Here is a 26,358-nt window from a genome sequence, read left to right as displayed (position 1 = left end):
TTGTAACATGCGGATCCATTGTAACATGACCTATTCTTGTCCGTTTTAGGCAATGTTCTATTTTTTTTTTGCAGGGCTACAGAACGGACATACTGATGCGGACACGCAAAAAAAAAAAACAGAACGGACACAGAAACAAACAACGTTCGTGTGCATGTAGCCTTAGACTGTAAGCGTCTTATTTTCTGACTTCTGAAGCGCTTCCCTTAGTTCTGAGCTTCTCTGCTTGTCAATTATTTCCATCTCTCTCACTTTCTGCAAATGAAAGTAAAGACAAGTTAAAATGGAGACAACAACAATACACAAATGTTTCATCCTGTGGAAGGCAGGTTACCTGGGAAATCTCTGTACTGATAATGGTGTGGTACTGCTTTCCTCGGCCCAGAGCTTCCATCTCTTGTAGGAAATCCCATCTCTCTTGGATTTCTGCAACCACTGTAGGTTACAATGGAATAACTCAGTCATATGCGTTAGGCTGCTGTCACACATCCGATTTTCGTGATGTTTTTATGATTTAATGCAGTTTTCTGTGCTAAAAACGTCAGCTCCAGATTTTAGCTGAAGGTCCACGGGAAATATGAAATGCAGGACACACACACATTTTTGCTACTGGTGTTTTTGTTCATTAGGTGGCGTTTTTTTATTTTTATTGTTTTGCTTTCTTTTAAAAAAAACGCAACATGCTGGAGCTCTGGTGTTTTTACATTTTTCACTATAGGGGAAAAAAAAGAGAAGACAACATGTCCCCTGTCACCAGGGTAGGGCATAAGTGTCTGATCAGCAGGGTCCCATTTCTGGGGCCCTGTCGGTTACATGAACGGGGGCCTGTTCTCTCCTGCAGACATGCATGCACACTGCTGCTCCATTCGGCTCTATAGGGCTGCTGAAGATAGAGATAAGGAGTTGAATGGAATGGTGGACATGCATGCTTGTCTGTCGCATCATTCAAATGGGGCGCACGGGACCCCATTCTTATGATTGGTAGGGGTCCTAGCAATCAGTCCCCCGGGAAGTCAGACACTTATTCCCTATCTTCTGAATAGGGATACATTGTCTTCATGGGACAACCCCTTTAAGAAAAGATGTGGAAAATAGGGGCAGGCTCAGTCTGGTGCACAGGACAGCGGAAGTCAGTATAGAAAAAAACTCTCCAACAGTCCAGAGGAGCTGAAGGAACCTCAAATGGGAGGTTTTTTTTAATTTATTTATTCATATGTACTACTCCTGACAAAACATATGTTTAGATTTTTCATACCCATCACTGGAGGTATCCGCAGCCTATCCATACAGACCACATTTCAGCATATACACTTAATTATCCCCCTCTGCAGCTGTAGTCACCAAGTGGATGGAGAATCCGAATATACTATACAGTGCAAGCACCAGATGTAACCTATGTAAAAACTTACAATCATCAAATCTGTCCCTCTCTTCCTTGTCATCGTCCCCTGTCTGCAGTGGTGGTACTCGAGGAACGTCTGGTAACTCTTTCCCTGTAGCCATAAGGTTTTGTAGTCGGCTTTTCTCTTTGTTGAGGTCTCCTATGGAGTTAAGAGACAAAATACTATTAAAAGGTAAGAAAAATGTGTCTTTACTAAAAGTTGCATACATAAATCCTGGAGAGAATAATAGGAGGCTGGTGATAGTTTGGTTTAGCACGCTCTTCTCCATGGCTTGAGTCCTCAAAGTACAGACACATGCAGAAGATGTAAGGAAGAAGACTGGAGGGACTCGCCCGGTATGGTGGGGCCATACATTACCTTCTGAAACACAATTGGTCATATTGTTTCACCAGTTTTCTGCGTTAGTGTTATTTCTCCATCACCTTGCCAACAGCCCTGCCACATCTATATTCTTTTATGCCAGTTTTCTGGCATACAATGAGACTGAGATCTAAACAGCCAGTAGCTAGCATAGTTCAGGCGCCGGACTGGTGAAGGCTGCACCTCATTCGTGACGAGGAGTACACCTTGTTATAAATTAGGAGCAGCCTCTGGCAGTGCACGGGGTTATCATAGACCGGCGTACACCACCGGTCTAGTATAAATCGGGCCCACTATTTTCATACACCACTTACTAGTTGCTCGAGGTTGAAACTTTTCTCTCATGTAAGCGTCACCAGCTCGGCACCTCTCTGCAGGACGTAAGCTCGGTCTTGTATGTATAATGGAGGCTTTTGCTGGACGAGATGCAGGCACTGGAGGATTAGCTTGGGTATTGCTGGCACTGGGGTGACACTGGATTGGGAGTACACCACCACCTTTGAAAATAAAAGGTATTGTTGCATCCAACACAAGCAAGTTTCTTTTCTATACTGTAGAACTTGTCAGTTACTATACAATTTATTTGTCAAGCTATGTTCATAGGCCCGGACCAATTTTATAACCAATGGTGCCCCCTACTTGCCATTTTTAGTCCACATAATACCACCTGTGAGGGATTAGCTCTATCTCCGGGGTCTCAGTCACAATATTCTCGCTGACAACCGTGTTTAATGTCCAAACAGTGCATTTATTTTGATACCAGCACCAGCAAACATATTAGAGTAATTGGAAGGAGATAACGGAAATCAAGTTAAAATTCATATTTTAATCCTACCTTAAATTAAACACGTAGTGGTGCTGTAATACTGGCAGTCCATGCCTGCCAGTGGCACGGCTGCTGGAATGCTTCCCTGTCCTGCTGCCCTGTAGCTCTGGTGGCCTGTGCCTGCCAGCATCACCCTGCGGCTTCCTGGTGGGCAGGGCTCCCGAAGTACTGATAGCTCTGCCTGCTCCACATTAGGTAACTGTGGCCTCTGCTTCTGCCCATAAGGAGTGCATATACTACCTGGCTCTTAAAGCACCAGTGCACACATTCTTATCAGTCCCTAGCCTATGGACAGCCTTCCCTGGGTATTTATGGTGCCTTCCTTTATTGGAGAGTACCTCAACAAAAAGGTTCCTAGCTTATCTAATTCCTGCAAAGTTGTGTTAAGTGCTGATCTTCCATGCCCTCTGCCTGCCCCAACCTTTGGCCTGTTTACCAGATTGAAAAAACTCTGCCTGCCTTAGGCTTACCCACTGACTATGACTCTGCCTGTTCCCTTTGGTGCTATGGATCGGTGTCTTTTGACCTGCCTAGGTCAGCTGTCACCGAACAGAGACTACTCCAAGAGGTAGCAGCCTGGTGGTAGAGGGGTGAAATGGTGATTACCAAGGGGGCCACTTGGATAACACAGTTAAGGTCCTTTTACATGGACTGATAATGGCAGATTATTGGGAACAAACTAGACGTTTCTGATAATTGCCTGATCATCAGCGGAGATGAGGGATACATTTAGGCTAGGGCTACACAACAACATATTTTCGCACCAATGTCACACAACTATTTTTATGATAGTCTATGGTGTCGCACTGCGACATGCGACGACTGCAACACGACATCCGAAATGAATTTTTCTGCGACACCATAGACTATCATTATTAAAATTGTCCAGTGACAATGGGGCGACATCAATGTCGCAGTGTAGTTGTGCCCTATGTGTCACGTGACACATGTCGTCGTGTAGCCCTAGCCTTAAATGCAGCAATCACCTCCACTGTATGGGGACAAGCGATCTATATAGTGATTGCTTGTACCCATAGGGGATCATTGTTCCTGGGCAGTAGATCATTGTTTAGACAGCACTATCTGCTGCCCAGGAACAATGATTTTTGGTACCAGCAGAATGATAAGATCAAAGAACAACCATTTGCTCTTTCATCAGGTGATCGATGGCACCTTTTACACAGCCGTTTCTACAAACTCTCATCCCTGATCATCTGCCTGATCATTGGCCCCTGTAAAAGGACCTTTAGGAGTAGCCATAAGCCAAATCAGTGACACTGTGGATCCTCCACCACTGCCTTATCATCTACCTGATCATCGGCCCCTGTAAAAGGACCTTTAGGAGTAGCCATAAGCCAAATCAGTGACACTCTGGATCCTCCACCACTGCCTTATCATCTACCTGATCATCGGTAGTTGCAGACTGGCGTCTGCACACTCCGGCATTGCTGGCTCTGTCAGGCTCCTTTCACTATAATGGGGACCGGCAGAGATCCGGCCACTTTCTGGCCTACATGCTGAGAATCGGATGGAAGAAAACCGCTGAGATTGCAGAATATTACAACACTTACTTTGCACTTGTTCCCTGATCTGACGCTGCTGGAAGTTTGTCAGCTTGGATTCTTGCATCATCACTGAAGAAAAGAAAGACATTTTGGTTTTCTGTTAACTGACATCACTCCCATTAACAGATCAAAATACCCCACAGTAATAAATCACGGACAGATATTGAATAATTAATAACTTTATTAATTTCCATCAAAATAGTGAAAATATAAAATCAATCACAACAACGGCATGCACATATAGAAAAAGGAGGATACAACGGTTCTATTGTGTAATCTTATGTATCAAACGGGCCTAATTCGACTTAATAGAGTGCTCATCATCACCTCTCATGGGTACACAATATAAAGTGCATGGTGCTGGCCAGTACAAAATACATATGTCCCAGGGCAGTAGAAGAAGAGGGTGACAATACACAACAACCAATAGTGAAATCACATATTACATACAAAGAAAGAGCCCAACATACTTGTAAAATACAGACCAATATGCCTCCTTTTAGCCCAAAATGAGTAAAAGTCAATAATAAAAAAATTACATTTGTACATGGCCTTCAAGTTCATATCTGCTCTGGTTTCAAGAACAGAAACATGATTTCATTGTCCTCTAATGGCAGAATTCAGGCTGTTCTGAGATGAAAGGAGGGTTATTCATCACTTCATAGTATAGGAGAAGGTTCCGAATTATAGTGGACATTTTAACACATCTCTAATTACGCACTAATTTTAACAAAAGAGGCAAAAAAAAACATTCTAACATTACCTTTAAGCAGATCTTGAGTCTCTTTGCTGTACTGAGGTGGCTTAGTGCTGGTCCAAAATCCAGTGCCCATCGGTACTTGCAAATTTTCGTACTTCCGAGACATACTGGGAAGGCTGAAGGCTACAACGATTGGTTAAAAAGACCATATGGGATCACATTAAAACTAAATGAATTTATTTAATGTTCTTTGGAGAGCTGCAAATGAGACAAGTAAAAAAGTACATTTTCACCTCTTAAAGGGCATCTGTCAGCAGATCTGTACCTATGACACCGGCTTACCTGTTACATGTGACCTTGGCAGCTGAAGGCGTCTGTGTTGGTCCCATGTTCATATGTGTCCGCATTGCTGAAGGAAATGATGTTATAACATATGCAAATGAGCCTCTAGGAGCAATGGGGGCGTTGCTGTTACTCCGAGAGGCTCCGCTCTCTCTGCAACTGCCATGCCCTCTGCACTTTGATTGACAGGACCAGGTAGTGAAAATATCATAACGCCTGGCCCTGTCAAAGTGCAGAGGGCACAGGAGCTGCAGAGAGAGTGGAGCCTCTAAGTGTAATGGCAACACCTCCATTGCTCCTAGAGGCTCATCTGCATGTATTAAAGTTTTATTTTTCTCAGCAATGCGGGCACATATGAACATGGGACCAACACAGATGTAATCACACGTGTAACAGGTCAGCCTGTTTCATAGGTACAAATCTGCTGACAGATGCCCTTTAAATTCTGTAGCTTCACTGTCCCTGGTCCAGCACTGGTGCCTTGTGTACCATATCACCAAAAACGTCTTCTATACGCTGGCTGCAGCGTTCACGTGCATCTCTGACTGGGCAAGGGACCTGCAGGAGACCACTAGACCGTTGGCAATAGAAGACCAGGAGGGCAGATTTTTATTTTAAACCCCGAGGTTTTTTTCAATGCGCTGGAAATATTTTTCAAATGCAGTTCACAGGTAGATGCCCTCAGAGGGTCACACACATAAATCACAAGACTATCCTGACAAATAGCATTCCCTTTGTAGAAGCAAGAGGTGAACGCCATTGAATTCTAGTGAAGGTATATGGCGACATCTCCTCTGCTGTGGCTGGTGTGGGGATTTGCTCTGATAGTTAGGATGAGCGGGCGCAGTACAGAGGCAAAATACAAGTTCGGAATTCAAACTTCAGTGTTTATTCACACATGGTGCCAAAAACAAAATGTTACTTTTGCAGTGTTGGTGTTACTTCACACCCGATGGCAAGTTAATAAATCAAAAGTCACCTTGGTGGCAGTTCTGCCTCAGAAAGTCCAAATACAGGCTTTAGGCGGCCTGTTCCCCTGACACATGGGTCTCCGCTCTCCAGCCCAGCACAGGCCTCAGATCCCAGCACACAGACCTCCTGAGCTCCACTGTCAGACAGAGGTAATCCTCTCCACCTGGCAGTGCTGGCTGTTTTTTATGTCTGGCAAAACCCGGCCTGGAACTTGGGGAGTAGTCACCCACCCAGCACTTTGACTACTCCCAGTAAGAGCCGTCCCAGATCAGCTACTACAGCATGCTAAGTACCAAGGTGTCAAACAGCAACTGCTGCTGACACATAAAAACCGGCTCTTACTCCACAGAGGCCAGGAACCTATCATCCACAATGATTCCTTGTACCTTCTTACACTGGTCAGAAGATGAGCTGAATCCTGGAAGTTTCAGGAACCAGAGTCGCACTGCTCAGCCAAGCATCCAGCCAGATTACTTCAGATAGTAGGTGGTCTTCTAGACACAAGTCCTGAGTTATGGGAAAGAAGCATAATATGTGATCCGTGCCAGTTTTCCGGCATCAATATAATAAAAAATATGGCGTTTGGGCCACAAGCTCTATTTATGAGGCCCTTACTCCTTGTTTTCTGAAAAATAGGAACATACGCTGAAAAGTGGCCAGGGCTTCGCATCTGTGCCAAGCACAACTCACTGATGGGTTCTGACACTTTTCTAGCTAGAAGACTTTCAGCCAGGCCAAGTTCAATCTGCTCTATGACAGATTCATCGCCCGGACGTCTCATGTTCATTAACCTCGGGGAGAGACTATCCGCACGGTGCGCCGATCAAAACACATTAATCAAAACTGGTGTGAAGGAGAACTGGCTTAGTTGCCCATAGCAACCAATCAGATTCCACCTTTCGTTTATCACAGCTCCTTTTGGAAAATGAAAGGTAGAATCTGATTGGTTGCTAAGCCAGTTTTCCTTTACACCAATTTTGATAAATCTCCCCATTCACCGCCATTTTCTGTCCATTGCCTCTCCAGCCCACAAGTAGTTAATGTGAACGTTCATTAGTCAGTGAATGCATGACACCCTCCAAGTTGGTAGCATTGGCCGTGTGCTAATTAAAAGCCATCTGCAGCATATACGCGTGCCAGGGAAGCGGTGGTTTTATTAAAGGTACAGTAGACCGAGACATCAACATACAGGAGACTAGTAGAAACATTAAAGGGATCGTCCAAGAGTAAAAAAAAAAAAAGAAATGCTGTCATAATTGTAAGATTTAAAAAAAAAGTACTGACATGTTATAGAGCACCTGTCAGCAGGATCAACTCAAGCATACTGCTTAGTGGGGTTGATCCTGCTGATTAATGTTATAAACTGTCTTGTGAAAATTGGTTGTGGGCTTTTATTCTTTACGCACATTAAGGTTTCTATGCACCAAGGGACCTGGCCAGCGCTGGAAAGCTGAGGTGCTGTGGTGCGCCATGGAGAGAGGCCCTCAGGGCACTGAAGCCCTCATTAAGAATAAAAGATCTCTTTCTTGTCAATGCCACAACCAATGTCCACAAGACAGGTATCATTTTAATCAGCTGGATCAGCCCAACAAACAGTATGCCTGGTTTTATAGGGTTGATTCTTCTGACAGGTGCTCTTAAATCACCTGCCATTCCAGTGCTAATGCTCCAGTGGTCCTCTGCTGGTCTTCGTTTATATTCCAGGATCACTGACAATGGATGACCAACGATTTGCCCGGAGCAGTGGTGCCGGAGTGTAATGAAAGACCAGCTGGGGACCCCCGGAGCAGTGGCGCTGGAGAGTAATGACAGCCCAGCCAGGTACCCCCGGAGCAGTGGCGCTGGAGTGTAATGAAAGACCAGTCGGGGACCCCCGGAGCAGTGGTGCTGGAGTGTAATGAAAGACCAGCTGGGGACCCCCGGAGCAGTGGCGCTGGAGAGTAATGAAAGACCAGCAGTGGTGCTGGAGCAGCAGGGACTTAGGCCCCTTTCACACGGGCGTTGCGGAAAAATGTGCGGGTGCGTTGCGGAAACACCCGCGATTTTTCCGCGCGAGTGCAAAACATTGTAATGCGTTTTGCACTCGCGTGAGAAAAATCGCGCATGTTTGGTACCCAAACCCGAACTTCTTCACAGAAGTTCGGGCTTGGGATTGATGTTCTGAAGATTCTATTATTTTCCCTTATAACATGGTTATAAGGGAAAATAATAGCATTCTGAATACAGAATGCTTAGTATAATAGTGCTGGAAGGGTTAAAAAAAAAAAAAAACGTTAACTCACCTTATCCCCATGATCGTGTAGTTCCCGGTCGGTCTCTTCTTTAGCTGTGGGCTTGGGCTGAATGACCTTTGGTGATGTCAGATCACATGCTCCAATCACATGGTCCATCACCATGGTGATGGAGCATGTGATCTGACATCACCAAAGGTCCTTTAGCCACAGCTAAAGAAGAGACCGACCGGGAACTAGGCGATCATGGGGATAAGGTGAGTTAACTTTTTTATTTTTTTTAACCCTCCCAGCACCATTATACTAAGCATTCTGTAGTCAGAATGCTATTATTTTCCCTTATAACCATGTTATAAGGGAAAATAATACAGTGAATAGACTGTCACCTAGAACCCATGCGTGAAAATCGCACCGCATCCGCACTTGCTTGCGGATGCTTGCGATTTTCACGCAACCCCATTCATTTCTATGGGGCCTGCGTTACGTGAAAAACGCAGAATATAGAACATGCTGCGATTTTCACGCAACGCATAAGTGATGCGTGAAAATCACCGCTCATGTGAACAGCCCCATAGAAATGAATGGGTCAGGATTCAGTGCGGGTGCAATGCGTTCAACTCACGCATCGCACCCGCACGGAAATCTCGCCCGTGTGAAAGGGGCCTTAAAGGGAACCTGTCACCGGGATTTTGTGTATAGAACTGAGGACATGGGTTGCTAGGTGGCCGCCAGCACATCCGCTATACCCAGTCCCCATAGCTCTGTGTGCTTTTATTGTGTAAAAAAAAAACGATTTGATGCATATGTAAATTAACCTGAAATGAGTCCTGTACGTGAGATGAGTCAGGGACAGGACTCATCTCAGGTTAATTTGCATACGTATCAAATAGTTGTTTTTTTTACACAATAAAAGCACACAGAGCTATGGGGACTGGGTATTGCGGATGTGCTAGTGGCCATCTAGCAGCCCATGTCCTCAGCTCTATACACAAAATCCCGGTGACAGGTTCCCTTTAAAGGGCTTCTACAGTGCTACCATAGGTCATAATTATCAGATTGGTCGGGTCGGACATTCTTTTTATAGACAAAGCACAATTTCATATACTGTATATGGTATGTACACAGTATGTACAGATATACTAATCCGCGGTCGTCTACAAAATTCCTATAACCTCCTCTTGACGTAAAAAAAAAATTCTCTGCAATTTTCTGGCAGTTTTGAGCTATTTTTTTCAGGTTTATTTTGGAACTGCAGAAGCTCTTGGTCGTGGTCTTATTTTCCTGCTGTTACTTCTCCTCTAGGTCCCATCCCTTTCACAGTTAGGGCTCATGCACACAAACATATTTTCTTTCCGTTACGTTTTTTTTTGCGGTCTGTATGCAGAACCATTCACTTCAATGGCTCCGCAAAAAAAACTGAAGTTACTCCGTGTGCATTCTGTTTCTGTATGTCCGTATTTCTGTTCCGCAAAGAAATAGAACATGTCCTATTATTTTCCGCATTACAGACGAGGATAGTACTGTTCTATGAAGGGCCAGCTGTTCCATTCCGCAAAATACGGAATGCACACGGACGTCATCCGTATTTTTTGCGGACCTCAAAATACATGCAGTCGTGTGCAAGAGCCATAAGCCCCACCCCCTTGTCAAGAAACTGGTGTAAAGTAGAACTGGCTTAGTTGCCCATAGCAACCAATCAGATTCCACCATTCATTTCTCAGAGCTCTTTTGGAAAATGAAAGGTGGGATCAGTCCTCCTCCTGGGCGGACCCCTTCTGAGTTTGGGCCCCAAAGCAGCCGCTTCCCCTATACCTACGGCCCTGGGTGGAATCTGATTGGTTGCTATGGGCAACTAAGCCAGTTTTCCTTTTCACCAGTTTTGATAAATTTCCCCGTAGATGATTTTTGGCATATACACATTAGTAAACCTGGGCCACGTTTTAAACATGTGTCAACTGTACCAACCACATGGCCAGTATAGGCCTCTTTCACATGAACCATACGGATTGTGTCAGGATCTGTTCAGGAAAAAACGGATGGTTTTGCACATGAGTTCAGCCAGTTTTGTCTGCGATTGCCTTCAGAGTTTCAGTTTTTTCCATGCGGGTGCAATCAGTTTTGGATTAAGGCCTCATGTACACGGCCGTGTTCCGCGGCCGAGAGCGGACCGTGGAAACCCGTCCGGGATTCCTCCTGACAGTATGAGCGCACGGCGTCATTGGTTGCTATGACGCCGTGCGCTCCCTGCTGCCGCCGCAATACAGTAATGCACTGGTATGATCTATACCAGTGTATTACTGTACTCTGGCGGCAGCAGGGAGCACACGGCGTCTTAGCTACCAATGACGCCGTGCGCTCATACTGTCAGGAGGAATCCCGGACGGGTTTCCACGGTCCGCTCTCGGCCGCGGAACACGGCCGTGTACATGAGGCCTAAGAATAACAATCAACATCTACTAGCAACCATCAGTGAAACGCATCGCATCCAGATGCCTTCGGAGGTAATCCGTTTTTCACTGAAGCCCCATTCTCTTATATAGAACCAGAGATGAGTGAAAAACACAGAATATAGAACATGCTGCGATTATTTCTGAACGCAGAAGTGATGCGTGAAAAACAACGTGGATGTGCACAGACCCATTAGGCTGCGTTCACACGGGCAAGATTTCCGCGCGGGTGCAATGCAGTAGGTGAACGCATTGCACCTGCACTGAATCCTGACCCATTCATTTCTATGGGGCTGTGCACATGAGCGTTGTTTTCATGCATCACTTCTGCAATGCTTTAAAATCGCAGCATGTTCTATATTCTGCGTTTTTCACGCAGCCCTGGCTCCATAGAAGTGAATGGGGCTGCGTTAATAACGCATTGCATCTGCAAGCAAGTGCGGGTGCGATGCGTTTTTCACTGATGGTTGCTAGGAGATGTTGTTTGTAAACCTTCAGTTTTTTATCACGCGCGTGAAAAACGCATCAAAACGCATTGCACCCGCGCGGAAAAAACTGAACAACTAAACGCAATTGCAGCCAAAACTGACTGAACTTGCTTGCAAAATGGTGCGAGTTTAACTGAACGCACCCTGAACGCATCCGGACCTAATCTGTCACGCTCGTGTGAACTCAGCCTTAGGCCTCTTTCACACGACCGTTTTTTTTTTCCGTTTTGCGGGCCGTTTTTTGCGGTCCGTATACGGTCCGTATACGGAACCATTCATTTCAATGGTTCCGCAAAAAAAACGGAATGTACTCCGTGTGCATTCCGTTTCCGTATTTCCGTTTTTCCGTTCCGTTTAAAGATAGAACATGTCCTATATTTGGCCGCAAATCACGTTCCGTGGCTCCATTAAAGTCTATGGGTCCGCAAAAAAACGGAATGCATACGGAAATGCATCCGTATGTCTTCCGTATCCGTTTCGTTTTTTGCGGAACCATCTATTGAAAATGTTATGCCCAGCCCAATTTTTTATATGAAATTACTGTATACTGTATTTGCCATACGGAAAAACGGAACGGAACAACGGAACGGAAACGGAACCACAACGGAAGCAAAAAACGGAACAACGGATCCGTGAAAAACGGACCGCAAAACACTGAAATGGACATACTGTCGTGTGAAAGAGGCCTTAAAATGATTGGGTCAGGATTCAGTTCGGATGCTATGCTTTTGCATCACGCATCGCACCCAGACAGAAAACTCACTCGTGTGAAAGAGGCCTTCCAGTAATTACTTGGGCCGCACAGCTGCGGCCATGACAGTATGATAAGGAGATACTGCAGTCTCTTGCAGGATGAAGAGGTGAGCGCCGCAGCCTCCTCACAGCGCCATACATTGTATAGTGGCTGTGCTTGGTACTGCAGCTCAGCCCCATACACTTCAAAGGTGCGGCTCCTGCCTAGGAAGAGACCTAAGGGCCAGTTCACACAGTGTTTTTGTAGCACTGATTTAGGAGCATTTCCACCTCAAAATCAGCTCCAAGAAAAAACTCAGAAGAGGCTCCCATTCATTTCAATGGGAAGCAGCACTTGTTTTTGGTGGGGAGGCAGAATCCATGCTGAATCTCCCTTTGAAATGAATGAAAAGCATAAAAAAACAGCTCAGTGTAAATTTATGCGTTATATTTGGCATGGATCTGTGTAAAAAACCTAGAGCTGAAAATGCCAAAAATGTCCCAAAAATACATCAAAAACGTGTCTAAAAATAAGAAACAAAAGCAAAAAAACGTAAAAAAAAAAAAAAAAGATTTTGTGCTGAAATTTGTGGGCAGATTTCAAAATACATTTGTGTGAACATACCCTTAGTGCTCACTGATGATAATCCAAATCTAATTTCTGGATGACCCCTGAAGGGCATGTCCACATGTGCCTAGAAATTCACTGGAAAAGTCTAGACCAGGCATGGCCAACCTGCGGCTCTCCAGCTGTTGTAAAACTACAGCTCCCACCATGCCCTGCTGTAGGCTGATAGCTGTAGACTGTCCGGGCATGATGGGAGTTGTAGTTTAGCAACAGCTGGAGAGCCTCAGGTTGGCCATCCCTGGTCTAGGCCATCCATCCCTGAATAACTGCTTTGAGGTAATGTCCACACATTTCTGATCACTGTCGTTCAGTCACCTGCAGCAATTGCCCCCGCGTCTGTATGGGATGAATGATCACTACTTCGATCATTTATCCCCCTACACATTCATTGTTTGTGGGCAGCACATCCCTGTTTACACACAGCGATGTGCTGCCCACAAATGACGATTTTTTTGTGCCACATAAACGATCAGTTCGCCCCACAAACGAGCGTGAGGTAGACGGACTGGGAAAAAAACACAGAGGCTGCGGCTTTTCCATCAGAGCGCTGACTGAAGGGGGTGCCAAGAGTCTCTGATTCTGGGAAAACCCCTTTAAAGGGGCATTCCGAATAAATTATCACCTGCCCACAGGATAGTGAAACGGAGGGAAAGCTCCATTCATTTCTATACGAGTTCTGGAGATAGCCAAGTATAGCGCTCAGCTATCCCCGGAAATGCCATAGACAAGAATGGAGCGGCTGAGAAAATGCTACATTCATTTTGGGGGGCTCTATCGTGTACGGGGCCACTGTTCTTGTAATCGTTAGGGGTTCCTGCAGTAGGACCCCTGTTCTGTCAGAAAACCTTAAATCGTCAGATTCCCTTACCCCACGTGACTGCTGGGGGTGTGCGCCTCCGCGCAAGCGCAGTACCAGGGCATGGCTTAGGTAAAATTACAGTGAGCGTTGACTCATGGACGCGCAACGCACCCAACCACACGTGCGCTCTTAGGGGTAAGGAGATCTGACGGTCTTTTGTCTTGTTAAAGGGGTTGTCCGAGTTATGAAAAAAATATATAGCACTGAAAATCTGATGGGCAGCAATATATAACTCAGCTAAGCAAGTTTTATGCAAAAAAACATATCTATTTCCTCATTTCCCTGGTACTTTTCTGGCCCTTTGTTTACATGCAATAAAAACAATCTCTGCCCCTCCCCCCCGCTCTGCTAAGGGAGTGACATGTCTGCCTGCTGGGAGACTCTGCAGCATGTTGTATGTGTAGGACTACATGTCCCACCTGTATAATGACACTGCTAATACACACATGATCTTCCCCCTACCTCCTTGTGCAATGCTCCTGTGCCCAGAATTGTCACTGCTGCAGATACCCAGTCTATGCAGCTGAAGGGGTTAAGAATCCTAGGACAGAGCAGCAGTGAAGGGGGGCGGGGCCAGCACAGTCTCATTTACAGGCAACGAACTTTATCAGAGCAGGGAGAGAAGCTGACATCACAGGTCATGTGACCCTCAGTGAAATCTGAGAAACCAGCCACTGCAGATAAAGTGAGGTAATTGGAAAGGTGTTATATTTGCCTTGTTAGGAACATAGAAAGAGCAAAAAAATAACTTGGACAACCCCTTTAAATCTCCTTACCCTCACACCGCGCACGTGCGGATTGAAGCCAGCCAGCAATGAATCTGAAGCGCACTGTCTAGTGAGGGTAAGGGGATTTTATAATCCGCGGGTGCGCAGTGTTGAGGGTAAGGAGTCAACGCTTACTGTAAATTTAACTTACCCATGCCCTGGTACTGTGCTTGCGCGGAGGCGCCGTGCCGTGGTACTGCGCTTGCGCGGAGACGCATACCCTTGGAAGTCACCTGGGGTAAGGGAATCTGACGATTTAAGGTTTTCTGACAGAACACTCCAACCGAACTAACAGTTATCCCCTATCCTGTGGCTGGAGAATAACGTGATATAACTGGAATACCCCTTTAATGGGCACCATGTAATGCTTCATGCCCACCGTGGATGACAGCTGATCCCTGGGAGCCCCGGCACAGATCCCTTATTACACGTCCGTGCACGTACATCCATCTGACTTCCCATTCTTACCGTACAGTACCGCGCGCACCAGGGATGTTTACTGTTTCCGTAGAAACACAGGGGCGTGGTTTCCAAAGGGAGGAGTTACATAAGAGAGGCCTCCAGAGGGGTGTGGCTTTGTTTGGAGTCAGGGGCGTAGACACGTTACGTACATCCGGACACTGTGTTATGTACGCACTTCCGGTGGGCGGGCTTTACTTGCTGTGTATTTCCGGTTCCTTAGTCACGCGTGTGTGGCTTGTTGGAGAGAGCTGTGTGCGACTGAGGAACCGCATCCGCGCAGTGTAGACGAGGAGCTGCGCCATGTCCGACAACGAGGACAAGTGAGTGTTACATGGGAGCGGGGGCTTCACCGCATGCTTCTACTACGTATCAGTGGGGGCCCCACAACCGTGAGGCTGGATTGGTCGCCCCCAAGCAGAGGGCAGTCTGTACATGACCTGTGGATGGTAAGGGCTTGTGCCTACAGGGACCCACTGCTGGGACCCCCACTCATCACTAGGATGGGGGTCGTCATCAGCCTGCTCCTCAGTGAGGAAGAACTTGATCGGCGCACCTTATGATGTGTTCAGCACGGCCCATGTAATGTACATGGCCTGTTCTACCACCCCTTCAAGGGGGTTCTCAGGACCTTTAACCCCTTTTCATATGTTCTGTCTGGGTGCAAGGGTTAAAAAAAAAACACCTGTTGCTGCCCCAGTTCCTCTCTGATCTGTTTCAGGGCCCATGTCAGGCCATCAGTTTAAGGGCCCATTCACACAACTGTATTTTCATCATTGCGTCCAATCCGATGCGGGCCCATTCATTTCCGTGGGACCTCAAAAGATGCGAAAAGCACACTGTGTGCGGCATGCATCCATGTGTCCGATCCCACAAAGGGCCTGTCCGTTTTGTGGACAAGATTAGGTGTTTCTAAAATAGGGCTAAATGTGCGGGACCACAGATTGCGGGATGCACATGGCCGCTATACATTTTTTTGCAGATCTGCAATTTGTCAGTATCTGATGGGGGTCTGACACCTAGGGCCCCCCACAGATCAGCTGTTTGAGAAGGCACCGGCGCTCTCAGCTCACCAAGTATAGCACCGTACATTGTATAGCGGCTGTGCTTGGTATCGCACTCAGCCCCATTCGCTACTATGGCCACATGACTGATATATGTGTCGTCACATGGCCCAAGGAAGGCTGCTGCACTACTGCGGGGTCTCGGGTGTTGGACCCCCACTGAACAGATACTGATGACTTAGGCTACTTTCGCACTTGCGTTCAGGTGTCCGCCTGCTGAGCGGAGCAGAGGCCGACGGCTGCCAGACTGATGCATTCTGAGCGGATCCGCATCCACTCAGAATGCATTAGGGCTGGACGGAAGCGCTTGGGGCCGCTTGTGAGAGCCTTTGAACGGAACTCACTAGCGGAGCCCCAAACGCTAATGTGAAAGTAGCCTTAACTGGAATGAGCGTTTGTGGTGACGTTCGTTCGTTCCCTATTGTCCCCACAATTGTGCAGTACTGTACATCCACCATAAGCAGGGTGTTCTAGTGGTGATAATCACTTCTCACCTTTCCTGTCCTTATACTATAAAGTGATACTGAAGATAATCAGACCCTTATACCAGGTAACTGCATGCTGCTCCAAGGCCCTTAGTTACAACACCTGATACTGCGCTGCACATGCTTAGCAATGAGGAACAGAGGAGGACATTCACTGCTGGACATGCCTGTAGACGGCATTAAAGGGGTTGTCCTGGATTAAGTAACTTCCTATGGGGAGTCAAGCAGTCATCAGATTGATTATTTCACCGATGCCAAGCATTAGCATTGGAATCTATGGAGATTATACTATGTTCAGAGCTCTATAGGAACTAATGTGCAGCAGCCTCCTGTCACACAGGAGGACAGGGGCTGCCACACATGCACTCCAGCTACCCTGATCTCTAGGGGAACCCAAGCGGTTTAGAAGTCTGCGATCGGTATTAATGTCAGTCGTAGACATGAGCCCCGGGTGCCTGCTGTTGCGCACATGAGCGGGCGTGCGTATTTAAAGTCCTGACTGCGAACATGTATATATGTAAGATGGTCTTGAACGGGCTAACATATATGGCGCCAAAACTTTGGGGATCACGTCACCTCTGAAAAATTCTACATCATCAGCGGAGGGTACTCTCCATATACAGGTAAAGTTTAAAAAAAACAAAACTGAAAGGTCCTCTTTAAAAATACATTTCATCCTGCAGAATGTAGTCTTTCATGGCGGCTGTTCAGTAATTCAAGGACGACATGAGTCTGCCCGATAGGAGACACTGGTACTGATAGTCTGGCAGAGGGTGCTGAGCGAGAGAACCTGTCTGACATCCATATACCTAAAGGACCTATGGTCAGGGGTCGTCGTCATGAGGCGTGCCCTTTAAAGACAAAATTGGCTTTGTCTATGGAGGGGTTTTCCCTGACTAACTTCTTGAAGATCTATCCTTGGGATGGGTCATCAGATCAGCACAGGCACTATGAGGGTTTATTTTATTGCATTTCTTCCCACTTGTCCCAATTTCTCCTGCTCTCTGAGAACCTCTCAGTATGGTGGCAGTTTAGCTGTCCATGCACATTAGCAACATTCAGTCAAACCTGTTGATTTAGGCAGAACCAACCATCTAACTCTCCCCTGATGGTCTATGTTAGAAGAAAGAAGGATCAGGCCCATCTGGGAGTGAAGCGGTTACATTTTCGCTCATGTTGTACACACTGAGGGGTGCTGCAGTTGCTCCTAAATGCAAAAATTGCTGCATCTGGAGGAGACGACTCTGCACCAAAAGCCGACAGCAGATTGCTGCAGTTTAGCAGTGGAGGCTATCCGTATGAATAACATTGAGACCTTGTGCCTCACCTGTTTGCAGCCCTGAGGCACTTATTATTTTTTTTTCTGAAAACCTCAGTCCCAGGAGAAGAAAGTAGAATAAAGTTTCCCTAATTCTATAGAAATGTGCATTTTCTTAGGGGTTGTTTCATACAGTGAGGGCATATTGCTAGCACATTCCCACAATGTCTGATCTAAAGCGGAGCCCGCAAAGTGCAGGAGGGCGTACCACGCTTGACTATTTTTGAAAGCCCCCTAGAAATGGATGGCGAGCGCAGCCACCACTCTGTTCACTTCAGTGAGGCTGGTGGAAATAGTCGCGCCAGTGCCCTATCTTCAGCAGTCCTGTAGAATACATACATGGGCCGCTCTGTTTTTTTTTTTTTTTTTTTTTTTTTTTTTTTTTTTTTTAGATAGATGTGGGACCCGCACCCAACCCTGTTAAATGTAGTGTATTCTGGGTGCCTAATCATTCTACCAGGACCCGCTGCATGCGCAAAATATTGTGGGAAAGAAATGGCAGATCTATTTTGTTTATCGTGTAAACTCCTACTCTGCCACTAGGGGGCAGTATGACAAAGGTTATCAGATCCTTGCTGTTCTATGCCATGATGTAGAGGAGATAGCTGATGCGTTTCAGTTACCAGGCCTGAGGATGTGGGGGTCACATGGGATGTAGGAGGGACTTCTTGCATTGCTTTCATCTCGTGACTAAAGATGAAAGCAGCTGTGAAAATGGAGGTATGATGGTGCCGGGCGATTATTTTACCCTTGTCAGCTGCATTCGTCCAGGCTCTGAAGTTACGTGTGATAGTTGCATCACTGACAGAGTATGATGAGTCTGATATTTGAGTGAATAATCCTATTAAAAAGGGTTTCCAGGATGACTTGTCCTCTGGCCTAGGAAAAGCATAGAGAAGGAGCTGATCGGCAGGGGTCCCGGGTGTCAGACCCCCACTGATTAGATACTGATGACCTATCCTGAGGATAGGTCATCAGTATAAAAATCTCGGAAAGCCTATTTTAATTATGTCATGGTAACTTAAAATGCACAATTGTTTTTCTCTTTTCTCAAGTTTTGATGGAGATGATTTTGATGACGTTGAAGAGGATGAGGGGCTCGATGACTTGGACAATGCCGAAGAGGAAGATCAGGAGCATGTTGCCATTTTACCTGCTGGTGAGGGGCAGCAAGCAAATCAGAAGCGGATTACAACAAATTACATGACAAAATATGAGCGGGCCCGGGTTCTCGGAACCAGAGCACTGCAGATAGCGTAAGTATGCTACATGGAAACTCTGGGCTCTTATTCAGAACCTAGGGCAGCAGCCAGTCGGGGTATGCTGGAAGGCGAACATGGGTAGTCTGTATCTGTAGGAGAGGAGTTTCACTGGAAGTCCTGTCTTCATGCACTACACCTAACGCTCAGCTCACCAACTCCAGGCGAAGCTGTTGGCAGAATGTGTGTCGCATATGGTGGGTGAAGACTAATCCCTGTGTCCTACCATTTCAGCTGCACCCAAATGCTGGCACCAAAATATCGCACTGAGACCATGACTTAGTAGGAAGAGGTGTGGCTTATCTGAAAAGGAATGTTCCTTAGGGTGCCTTCACACGCTGCCGAAAATTCTGCCAGAAAATCTGCAACATCAAGGCTTCCACCATGGTGCCATTGGCGCTGGAATTAGCACTTTAAATGGAACAGTAAGCACAGCTCCATTCACAGAGTAGTGGCCGTGTTGGGTTACTGCGCCTTAGCTCATTGAAGTGAATGGGAGAGAAGCTGCAGTAGCCAACACATTCACTACTTTGTGAATGGAGCTGTGCTTCCTGTTATAGGTCATCATTATCATTACTAGGATTTGTTTATTGATGAGCTTATTTGGCTCCACACCCCTGATGATCAGTTGTTGGGAGTAGTGCCGGTGTTCTGCCAGATTCCTATACCTTGGCAGGACGCTATACCGGAAGTGACACGGCCGCACATGAATCAGCTGGAGGAGGGTGTGTGCTGCGCAAGTGCAAATCCACTTAATTAGCAAAAAAATAATTGCAGCGCCGCGGGAGAAGGACTGCGTGTTCAAAACCGTACACCGCGCATGTGCACTTAGGGGTAGGTACATTTTCCAGCGCAAAATGTTCCATCAGATCTCCCTACCAATGAGTGCGCACACAAATCGGGAGCAGTTCATGCTTACAGCAGAGCTGAGTCCAGCACTCGGCTCCACTGTGTGGTGACCTCGATATTCTGCACTCAGCTCTGCGGTAAGAATGTACTGCTCCTGATGATTTGTGCGCACTCAGGGTAGGGAGATCTGATGAACATTTTGCACTGGAAAATCTACCTACCCCTAAATGCGCACGCACGGTGTACGGTTTTGCGCATGAAGTCCTCCTCCCGCGGCGTCGCAATGATTTTTTGCTAATCTAGTGGATGTGCGCTTGCGCAGCGCTGTACACGCCCTCCTCCAGCTGATTCCTGTGCGACTGCGTCGCTTCCAGTATAGGGATCTGGCAGAACACCGGAACTAAACGGCTCCATCTGTTTTGTGGTGAACGGAGTTGGAGCCCTTTCTACACAGTGGGTGGAGAGCTCTAGTTTGAGTTGTTGGGCCCCTACCGATCAGTTATTGATGGCCTAACCTGGGCATAGGTGATCAATATACAAACCCTGGGAATTAAACCTTTAAAGGGAACCTTTGACCTGCACAATGCTGCCCCTGCTGAGGGTAGCATAGTGTAGTGACAGATCCGCTGATTTCGGTGAGGGATGCATATAGTAAGTGTGTCTGAGTACTGAGTTGTTTGTGGAATGAGCCCCACATGCTATCGGCATAAAAAAGTCAGATATTCCTTGACATTTGCCATTTTCCTTTTTAGAATGTGCGCACCTGTTATGGTAGAACTGGAAGGAGAAACAGATCCTCTTCTTATTGCTATGAAGGAGCTTAAGTAAGTGTCAAGGTTTTATGTTTTGTATAGTAAGAGTTGTCTGGAAATTAAATATTGATGACCTTAGCAGTAAAGGTAATCAATATCAGATCAGTGGGGTTTGACTCTTGGCATCCCTCCCGATTTTTGAAGAGGACACAACACTTTGGTGAGCACCATGTCCTCTTCCTAGGCCTTTGACGTCTGTCCTTGCAGTTCAGTCCGGTTCAAGAGAATTGGTTTGAACTGCAGATAAAAATGCTTGATTATCCTTTTTACTTATGAACTATTTATTTTGCTACAGAGCCAGGAAGATCCCTATAATCATCAGACGCTATCTCCCTGATGGCAGTTATGAAGACTGGGGGGTGGATGAGCTCATCATCACCGACTGAGACCACAGGAAGTGCTCAAAGCCTCATGGAACTTCTTTTATCCTTGCCCACCAACCTTTGTACATAATTTATTTTTATTAAACTTGTAAATTTGCTGTATTTAATAATAAAAAATAAAAAAACATTAAGAGCTTGCCGCCTTACTTTTCATTATAACCTAGTTCTCATCTAACCAATGTGCAACGTGCTGAATTGTTGTTGCTCGGTATGATGGTATCCAGAGAAAAAATGTGTCGTTCCACAGGATAAGGGGTGACTATCAGATCTGTGGGGGGTCCTACCACTGGGACCACCACCGCTCACGAGAATGGGTAGAGGGCTTTCCCTCGCTCACACCTTTTTATTTTTTTATTTTTATTTTATTTATTTTTTCTCTGTCCTTGTGCAGGACAGATGCACTGAGGTCAGGCTTATTTATTGCTCAATGAAGGTTAAGCATGGCAGAGGAAGGTGGCATTGCCAATGCTCCCTGCACCCTCATACTTGCTGCCTGGGGAACCTGATACTTATTTAAAAGTACCCTGATATTCTCAGCTGCTTACCTAGCAGGATCACTAGTATTAAAGCAGGATATTGAAAGGTAGTGTGAGACCTCTCCGGCTAGAACCAGATACTTCTGGGTCTCATGATCAAGCAGGAGCACCACGTCATTTCCTGTAGCGTGGCATGGATTCGAATATGGAGTTCAGGAAAGAAAGTGAGCAAGCCCACAGGAGTTTGAGTGGGCAGGATTCTGCAGCACAGACAGTTTGGTCTGGTAGTGGCAACCATGGATCAGAGTCCAATGCAGACACTAGTAGCCATCATTGCAGGTCTCACAATTAAAGAGGACCTTTCACTCGTATACAAACTAAAAACTAACTATCTGTGGGCAGAGCGGCGCCCAGGGGTCCCGCTGCACTTACTAGTATGCCTGGGCGCCGCTCCGTTCGCCCGGTATAGGCTCCGGTGTCTCAGCTCCGTCTGTTGTACTGGACTGATTTTTTTTTTTTTTGTAGGAGGCGTGTCCCTTGCTGCAGCACTGGCCAATCACAGCGCACAGCTCATAGCCAGTCTATGAGCTGTGTGCTGCGATTGGCCAGTGCTGCAGCAAGGGACACGCCTCCTACAAAAAATCAGTCCAATACAACAGACGGAGCTGAGACACCGGAGCCTATACCGGGCGAACGGAGCGGCGCCCAGGCATACTAGTAAGTGCAGGGGGACCCCTGGGCGCCGCTCTGCCCACAGATAGTTAGTTTTTAGTTTGTATAAGAGTGAAAGGTCCTCTTTAAGTTATACTGTGACAGTCTTAGATTCTAATCATAACACTTGTACCTAGCGGTGGGTGGTGCAGGTCCCCAACATGTGCTTGTAAGGGTAACCAGTAGGCTTGAGCGAGTCGACCTTCGGATCTTAGATTCGAAGTTGATGTGTTCATATATTTTCATTTTAATTCTGTTTCTGTACAGCATTAAAATGTACTGCTTCTGTGGAGCCAAAGTGCGTTTCGCCTGAAGTTGCGTGAGAATGTTGAATTCATATCTGTGTTGAAAAAAAACTATTTAAAATAGCAATCCGAACTGTGCTTTGGTACTGGATTCCTATTTTAAATTGTCTTTAAATACAGTGGGGATTTGCTCTGGTAGACAAGACAAGCGGGTGCAGTATAGAGGCAAAGACACGTTTTGTAACTCAAAAACGAGTTGCAGGTTCACAGTATGATAGCCCATTTTCAGTATTGGTGTTAGTTCACACCCAAAAAATTTCATACAGAAAAAACATTCACTTTTGATCCCTGGGTGTTTAATCCACACCCGGCTGAATGCTCAGCCTCAAAGTCAACCTGCAGGCTTTAGGCAGCCTGCTCGCCTGACACACTGTCTTCAGCTTTCAGCCCATACTCAGATCTCAGCAGAGTTTCACACAGCTCCAGTGTCAGGGAGGAGTAATCCACCCACCTGACACTGCTGGCTGTTTTATTTTTATAGGCCTATCAAAACCCGGCCTGGACTGTGGGGAGTAGTCACCCACCCAGCACTTTAACTACTCCCAGTAAGAGACTTCCCGGATCAGGTATTTACAGCCATACTAGATAGCAAGGTGTCAAACAGCAACTGCTGCTGACACAGAAAACTGGCTCTTGCTCCACCAAGGCCAGGAACTTCAGTGACGGATGGTTAATAAGTGGAACCCCAACCTATCAGATGTTTATAGCAAAATGATGGGAATGTCTTTACGTTGTAATGTGGTCCTAAAATCAACAATATGGCCCTTTAACAAAAGAAAGTTTTGTCTGGTATGAGGTTATGGGTAAGAACTGCTAAGTTCCAAAACATGTTAAGCGGGTGGTGGAGGGAGTTGATGTCTGTAAAGCTGTATTTTTAACCGAAGACAAAGATAACGGCAACATATACAACCCTGGATGCGGGAACTTCTTTTCTGTGTTTTCCGGTCTGTTCCGTGCAGTGGGATTGTATGGTGAGCTGGGATGTAATCTGTTTATTGACTTTGAATGGTAGGCAAGCCTGGGCATCAGAACCAAATGATCCGTTTACACCAATATGAAGTCATAATTGTCGGTCTCCTGGTCGTCAGCCACATACCAGGTATAGAATGGTGAGGTGGCACATTCAGAGGGCAGCTCCTCTGTTGCCCTTACCACATACACAATAGAGTGACAGCTCTGCACTTGTCATTGTATGGTGAAGTACTGCAGCGGCCACAGGAGGAGGAGCTTCAAAGGGGATGTCCACCTGCCGGAGGTGCCTCAATAGAGTGCTGAGAGCAGGTCACCCCAAGCCACCTCCTGCAGTGTCAGGTAGAGCAATGTGCACACATGTTCCCATTACTGTGCTCCCAGTTCCATGCATGGCAGTGCTTGTCTGTCTGCTAGGCTAAGTCGAGCAATCCCAGAATGACAGCCCTACACCTCAGTTGGTGGCAGTGCCTCAGTCGCTATTGACTGTGTGGGACAACACAGCTGTCACTGGCAGTCTCCATGCACACGGTAAAATAAATAACGGAATAGTCAGAGCCCTCAAAGGCAAATTAATTTGATTAATCACCCAGCCCTATTTGTACCCATTCTTGATATGGTTCACTTACCCTAACTTTTTTGTTTGATAGGGTGTTAAAGGAGTCAGTAAAGCTGGGCCCTCTAACAGATATGCTTTGTGCATGGGTGAACTGGGAACTTAAAGTGGCCTTGGAAAAACCTAAAAGTGGGTCCAAATTGACAAGATGGGGACAAAAGAAGTAGACAGGCCTGCAATACCGTAGTGCAGCACAAAATACCGCCCCAGCAGAACCAAATGTCACAGTTCAGCACAAAATATATTGCTTCACCAGAACCAGATACCACAGTACAGCACAAAATACTGCTGACTTCATCACTGCATTCAACTCTGTCCTGAGGTTTCACTGGTTCTGCTGGTTTTACTTGGTCATCCACCAGCTTTATCTACAGACTGGTTACTTTTCTTTCTAGCTGAATGGCCTCCTGGTGAATAGTTTGGCCATCCAAGTTTTGGTCTGGAAAATGACAGGACAATATTGTGCTGACAATTTTTTAAGAAGACAGTTTTGAGTGGCACTGCTAACCTTCCCCCTTTCTTCAAGGCTGGAAAAACATCACAATATTGTGCTGACCACTCCGGACATACAAAGCTGAAGTTATTAAAGATCTTCAGGTCTTTAGATCTTATTCTGTTTTGGCATTTCTGCATAGTCCAGGGTTAGGTTAATATCTAGGTCAACATAAACTGCCATCAGGATCGCTGGTGGTCCCATTCTCCTGGCCTCCACATCTTTCCAGTTAATATCTGAGTAAAATGGATGGTTCTTGATGTCTCCATTTGCTCCTAGATGCTGGAGGCGATCTTTACACAGCAGCCCCTGTAAGGCTGGGTTCACACGTCCATGAAACACTGTCCGTGTGATACCGGCCTGGATATGCAGGAGCGCACAGCATCATTGGTTGCTATGACGCCATGCGCTTCCTGCCGCCGCCGCAGTACAGTGATACACTGGTATGATCTATACCAGTGTACTACTGTACTGCGGCAGCAGCAGGAAGTGCACGGCGTCTTAGCAACCAATGAAGCCGTGCGCTCCAGCACTCAGAAGAAATCCAGGCCGGTATCACACGGACGTGTGAATCCAGCCTAAGATGTTCACTGTGTCAGGAGTCAAAGACTCTGGGTAACATTATCTGTGTATGAAATAAAAGCATATCTGTTCAGAAGAAAACGTTGCTGGGATTATCTTGCTACCAAAGACTCTGGGTAGACTGGAGCATGGTGAAGGACAGATTGCTGAATTTCTGGGATGTTTTCCGGGAAAGTTAATCTCTGATGTGTACAGTTCAAGTAGAATCACACCAATTGCAAAGTAACCTACCCCTTGTCCATTTTTTTTAATGAAATTCTGCAGGTCCCCTCTGGTGGCCAATTCTATTACATAGGCCATCAGAAGGGACCTGCTGTGTGGAAAACGGCCAGGCCGTGAATCAGGTAATGACTCTCTGGGGATAGTTGTAGGACATGGCGCTCTTTGAAGCTGTACCCTTGTTCTGTGAAATCCTGTTTATCTGACACTTTAATGGCAACACATTATTTGTGGATGATATTACTTGTCATGAAGACTTGATCAAAGCTTCCTGCTCGGTCCGTTGGAAAGTAAAAGACTCTAGTGATAGGGGTACTGTGACAGAGGTTTCTTTGCCAGCCTGATCAAGTTTCTCCAAAGAGATGTCACTTGTGGATTTACGGTCATGACGACTGCTGCTCTGCGATGTTTTGGTACCTCTACTACTATTGTCACTAGGTCCTGGGATTTCACAAGGCCTTCTTTTTTCTGTGATATGACTTGTCCTCCTCCATTTTAACCCAGCAATCCTCACCCATGTTTTCTCTAGGCGGTCTAAGAACAGGCTCTTTTGGCTTTCTCTGGGTTCTCCAGTCCCTTCGCTCCATCCTTATGGATCTTTTCTTCTCCATCATCTCCTACTTTACTCTCCAGTTCCTTTTCTCTATTGTAATATTCTCCATTCTGTAGACCATAGTACTGGATATACTAGTCTTCTATGCTGTGGATTAAGTCCATTGGTATTGTGCTAGCATTTCCTGATCCACAAAGCTGCCCGTCTCCAGTTCTGTCTCATTGTCGGTGGCCATGATGCTTTGATTTGCCTCCTTTTTCTTCCCTTTAAATGACATGTTGTCTGTAAAGAAGAAATGTATAGACAGAGCATAAGAAGTCACACCGGGAACCCTGAAACCTTCTGTGTAGGATAAAGGAGATATGACTAATGATGTTTTGAAAACTTGACAGAAGAAGACCTATCCCAATGACCTGCAATGAATGTGGTGCCTCAGGTAGACAACCCCTGTCTGTATGTCTTATGGATGTTAGTTAGAGCCAGTC

General features: G+C 46.2%; 2 protein-coding genes across 7 annotated transcripts; one reads left to right on the top strand and one right to left on the bottom strand.

Annotated features, from left to right (window-relative positions):
- Window positions 1-43: 43 nt before the first annotated feature.
- C7H22orf23 (chromosome 7 C22orf23 homolog) lies at window positions 44-14,866 on the bottom strand. Of its 6 annotated transcripts, none has more exons than XM_044301763.1 (8): window positions 14,789-14,866; window positions 6,555-6,675; window positions 4,918-5,037; window positions 4,161-4,223; window positions 2,078-2,260; window positions 1,410-1,541; window positions 335-435; window positions 44-255 (listed from the first exon to the last, which is right to left on the bottom strand). In XM_044301763.1, the coding sequence occupies exons 3-8, from the start codon at window positions 5,018-5,020 to the stop codon at window positions 163-165; spliced, it is 675 nt and encodes a 224-aa protein (XP_044157698.1). In that variant the 5' UTR covers window positions 5,021-5,037; window positions 6,555-6,675; window positions 14,789-14,866; the 3' UTR covers window positions 44-162. The 6 variants fall into 6 exon arrangements, with proteins under 6 accessions (XP_044157698.1, XP_044157701.1, XP_044157699.1 ...); XM_044301766.1 differs by having other exon boundaries at window positions 6,563-6,675; XM_044301764.1 differs by lacking the exon at window positions 14,789-14,866 and adding an exon at window positions 14,700-14,748.
- A 78-nt stretch (window positions 14,867-14,944) lies between these two features.
- Window positions 14,945-21,085, top strand: POLR2F (RNA polymerase II, I and III subunit F). The gene is made up of 4 exons (XM_044301768.1): window positions 14,945-15,102; window positions 18,702-18,902; window positions 20,507-20,578; window positions 20,862-21,085. Exons 1-4 carry the CDS (start codon window positions 15,083-15,085, stop codon window positions 20,950-20,952), a joined length of 384 nt encoding a protein of 127 aa, XP_044157703.1. The 5' UTR covers window positions 14,945-15,082; the 3' UTR covers window positions 20,953-21,085.
- The last annotated feature ends 5,273 nt before the right edge of the window (window positions 21,086-26,358 follow it).

Source organism: Bufo gargarizans, chromosome 7, assembly GCF_014858855.1.
Source record: "Bufo gargarizans isolate SCDJY-AF-19 chromosome 7, ASM1485885v1, whole genome shotgun sequence".
Taxonomy (NCBI): domain Eukaryota; kingdom Metazoa; phylum Chordata; class Amphibia; order Anura; family Bufonidae; genus Bufo; species Bufo gargarizans.
This window is presented reverse-complemented; position numbering and strand designations above follow the sequence as displayed.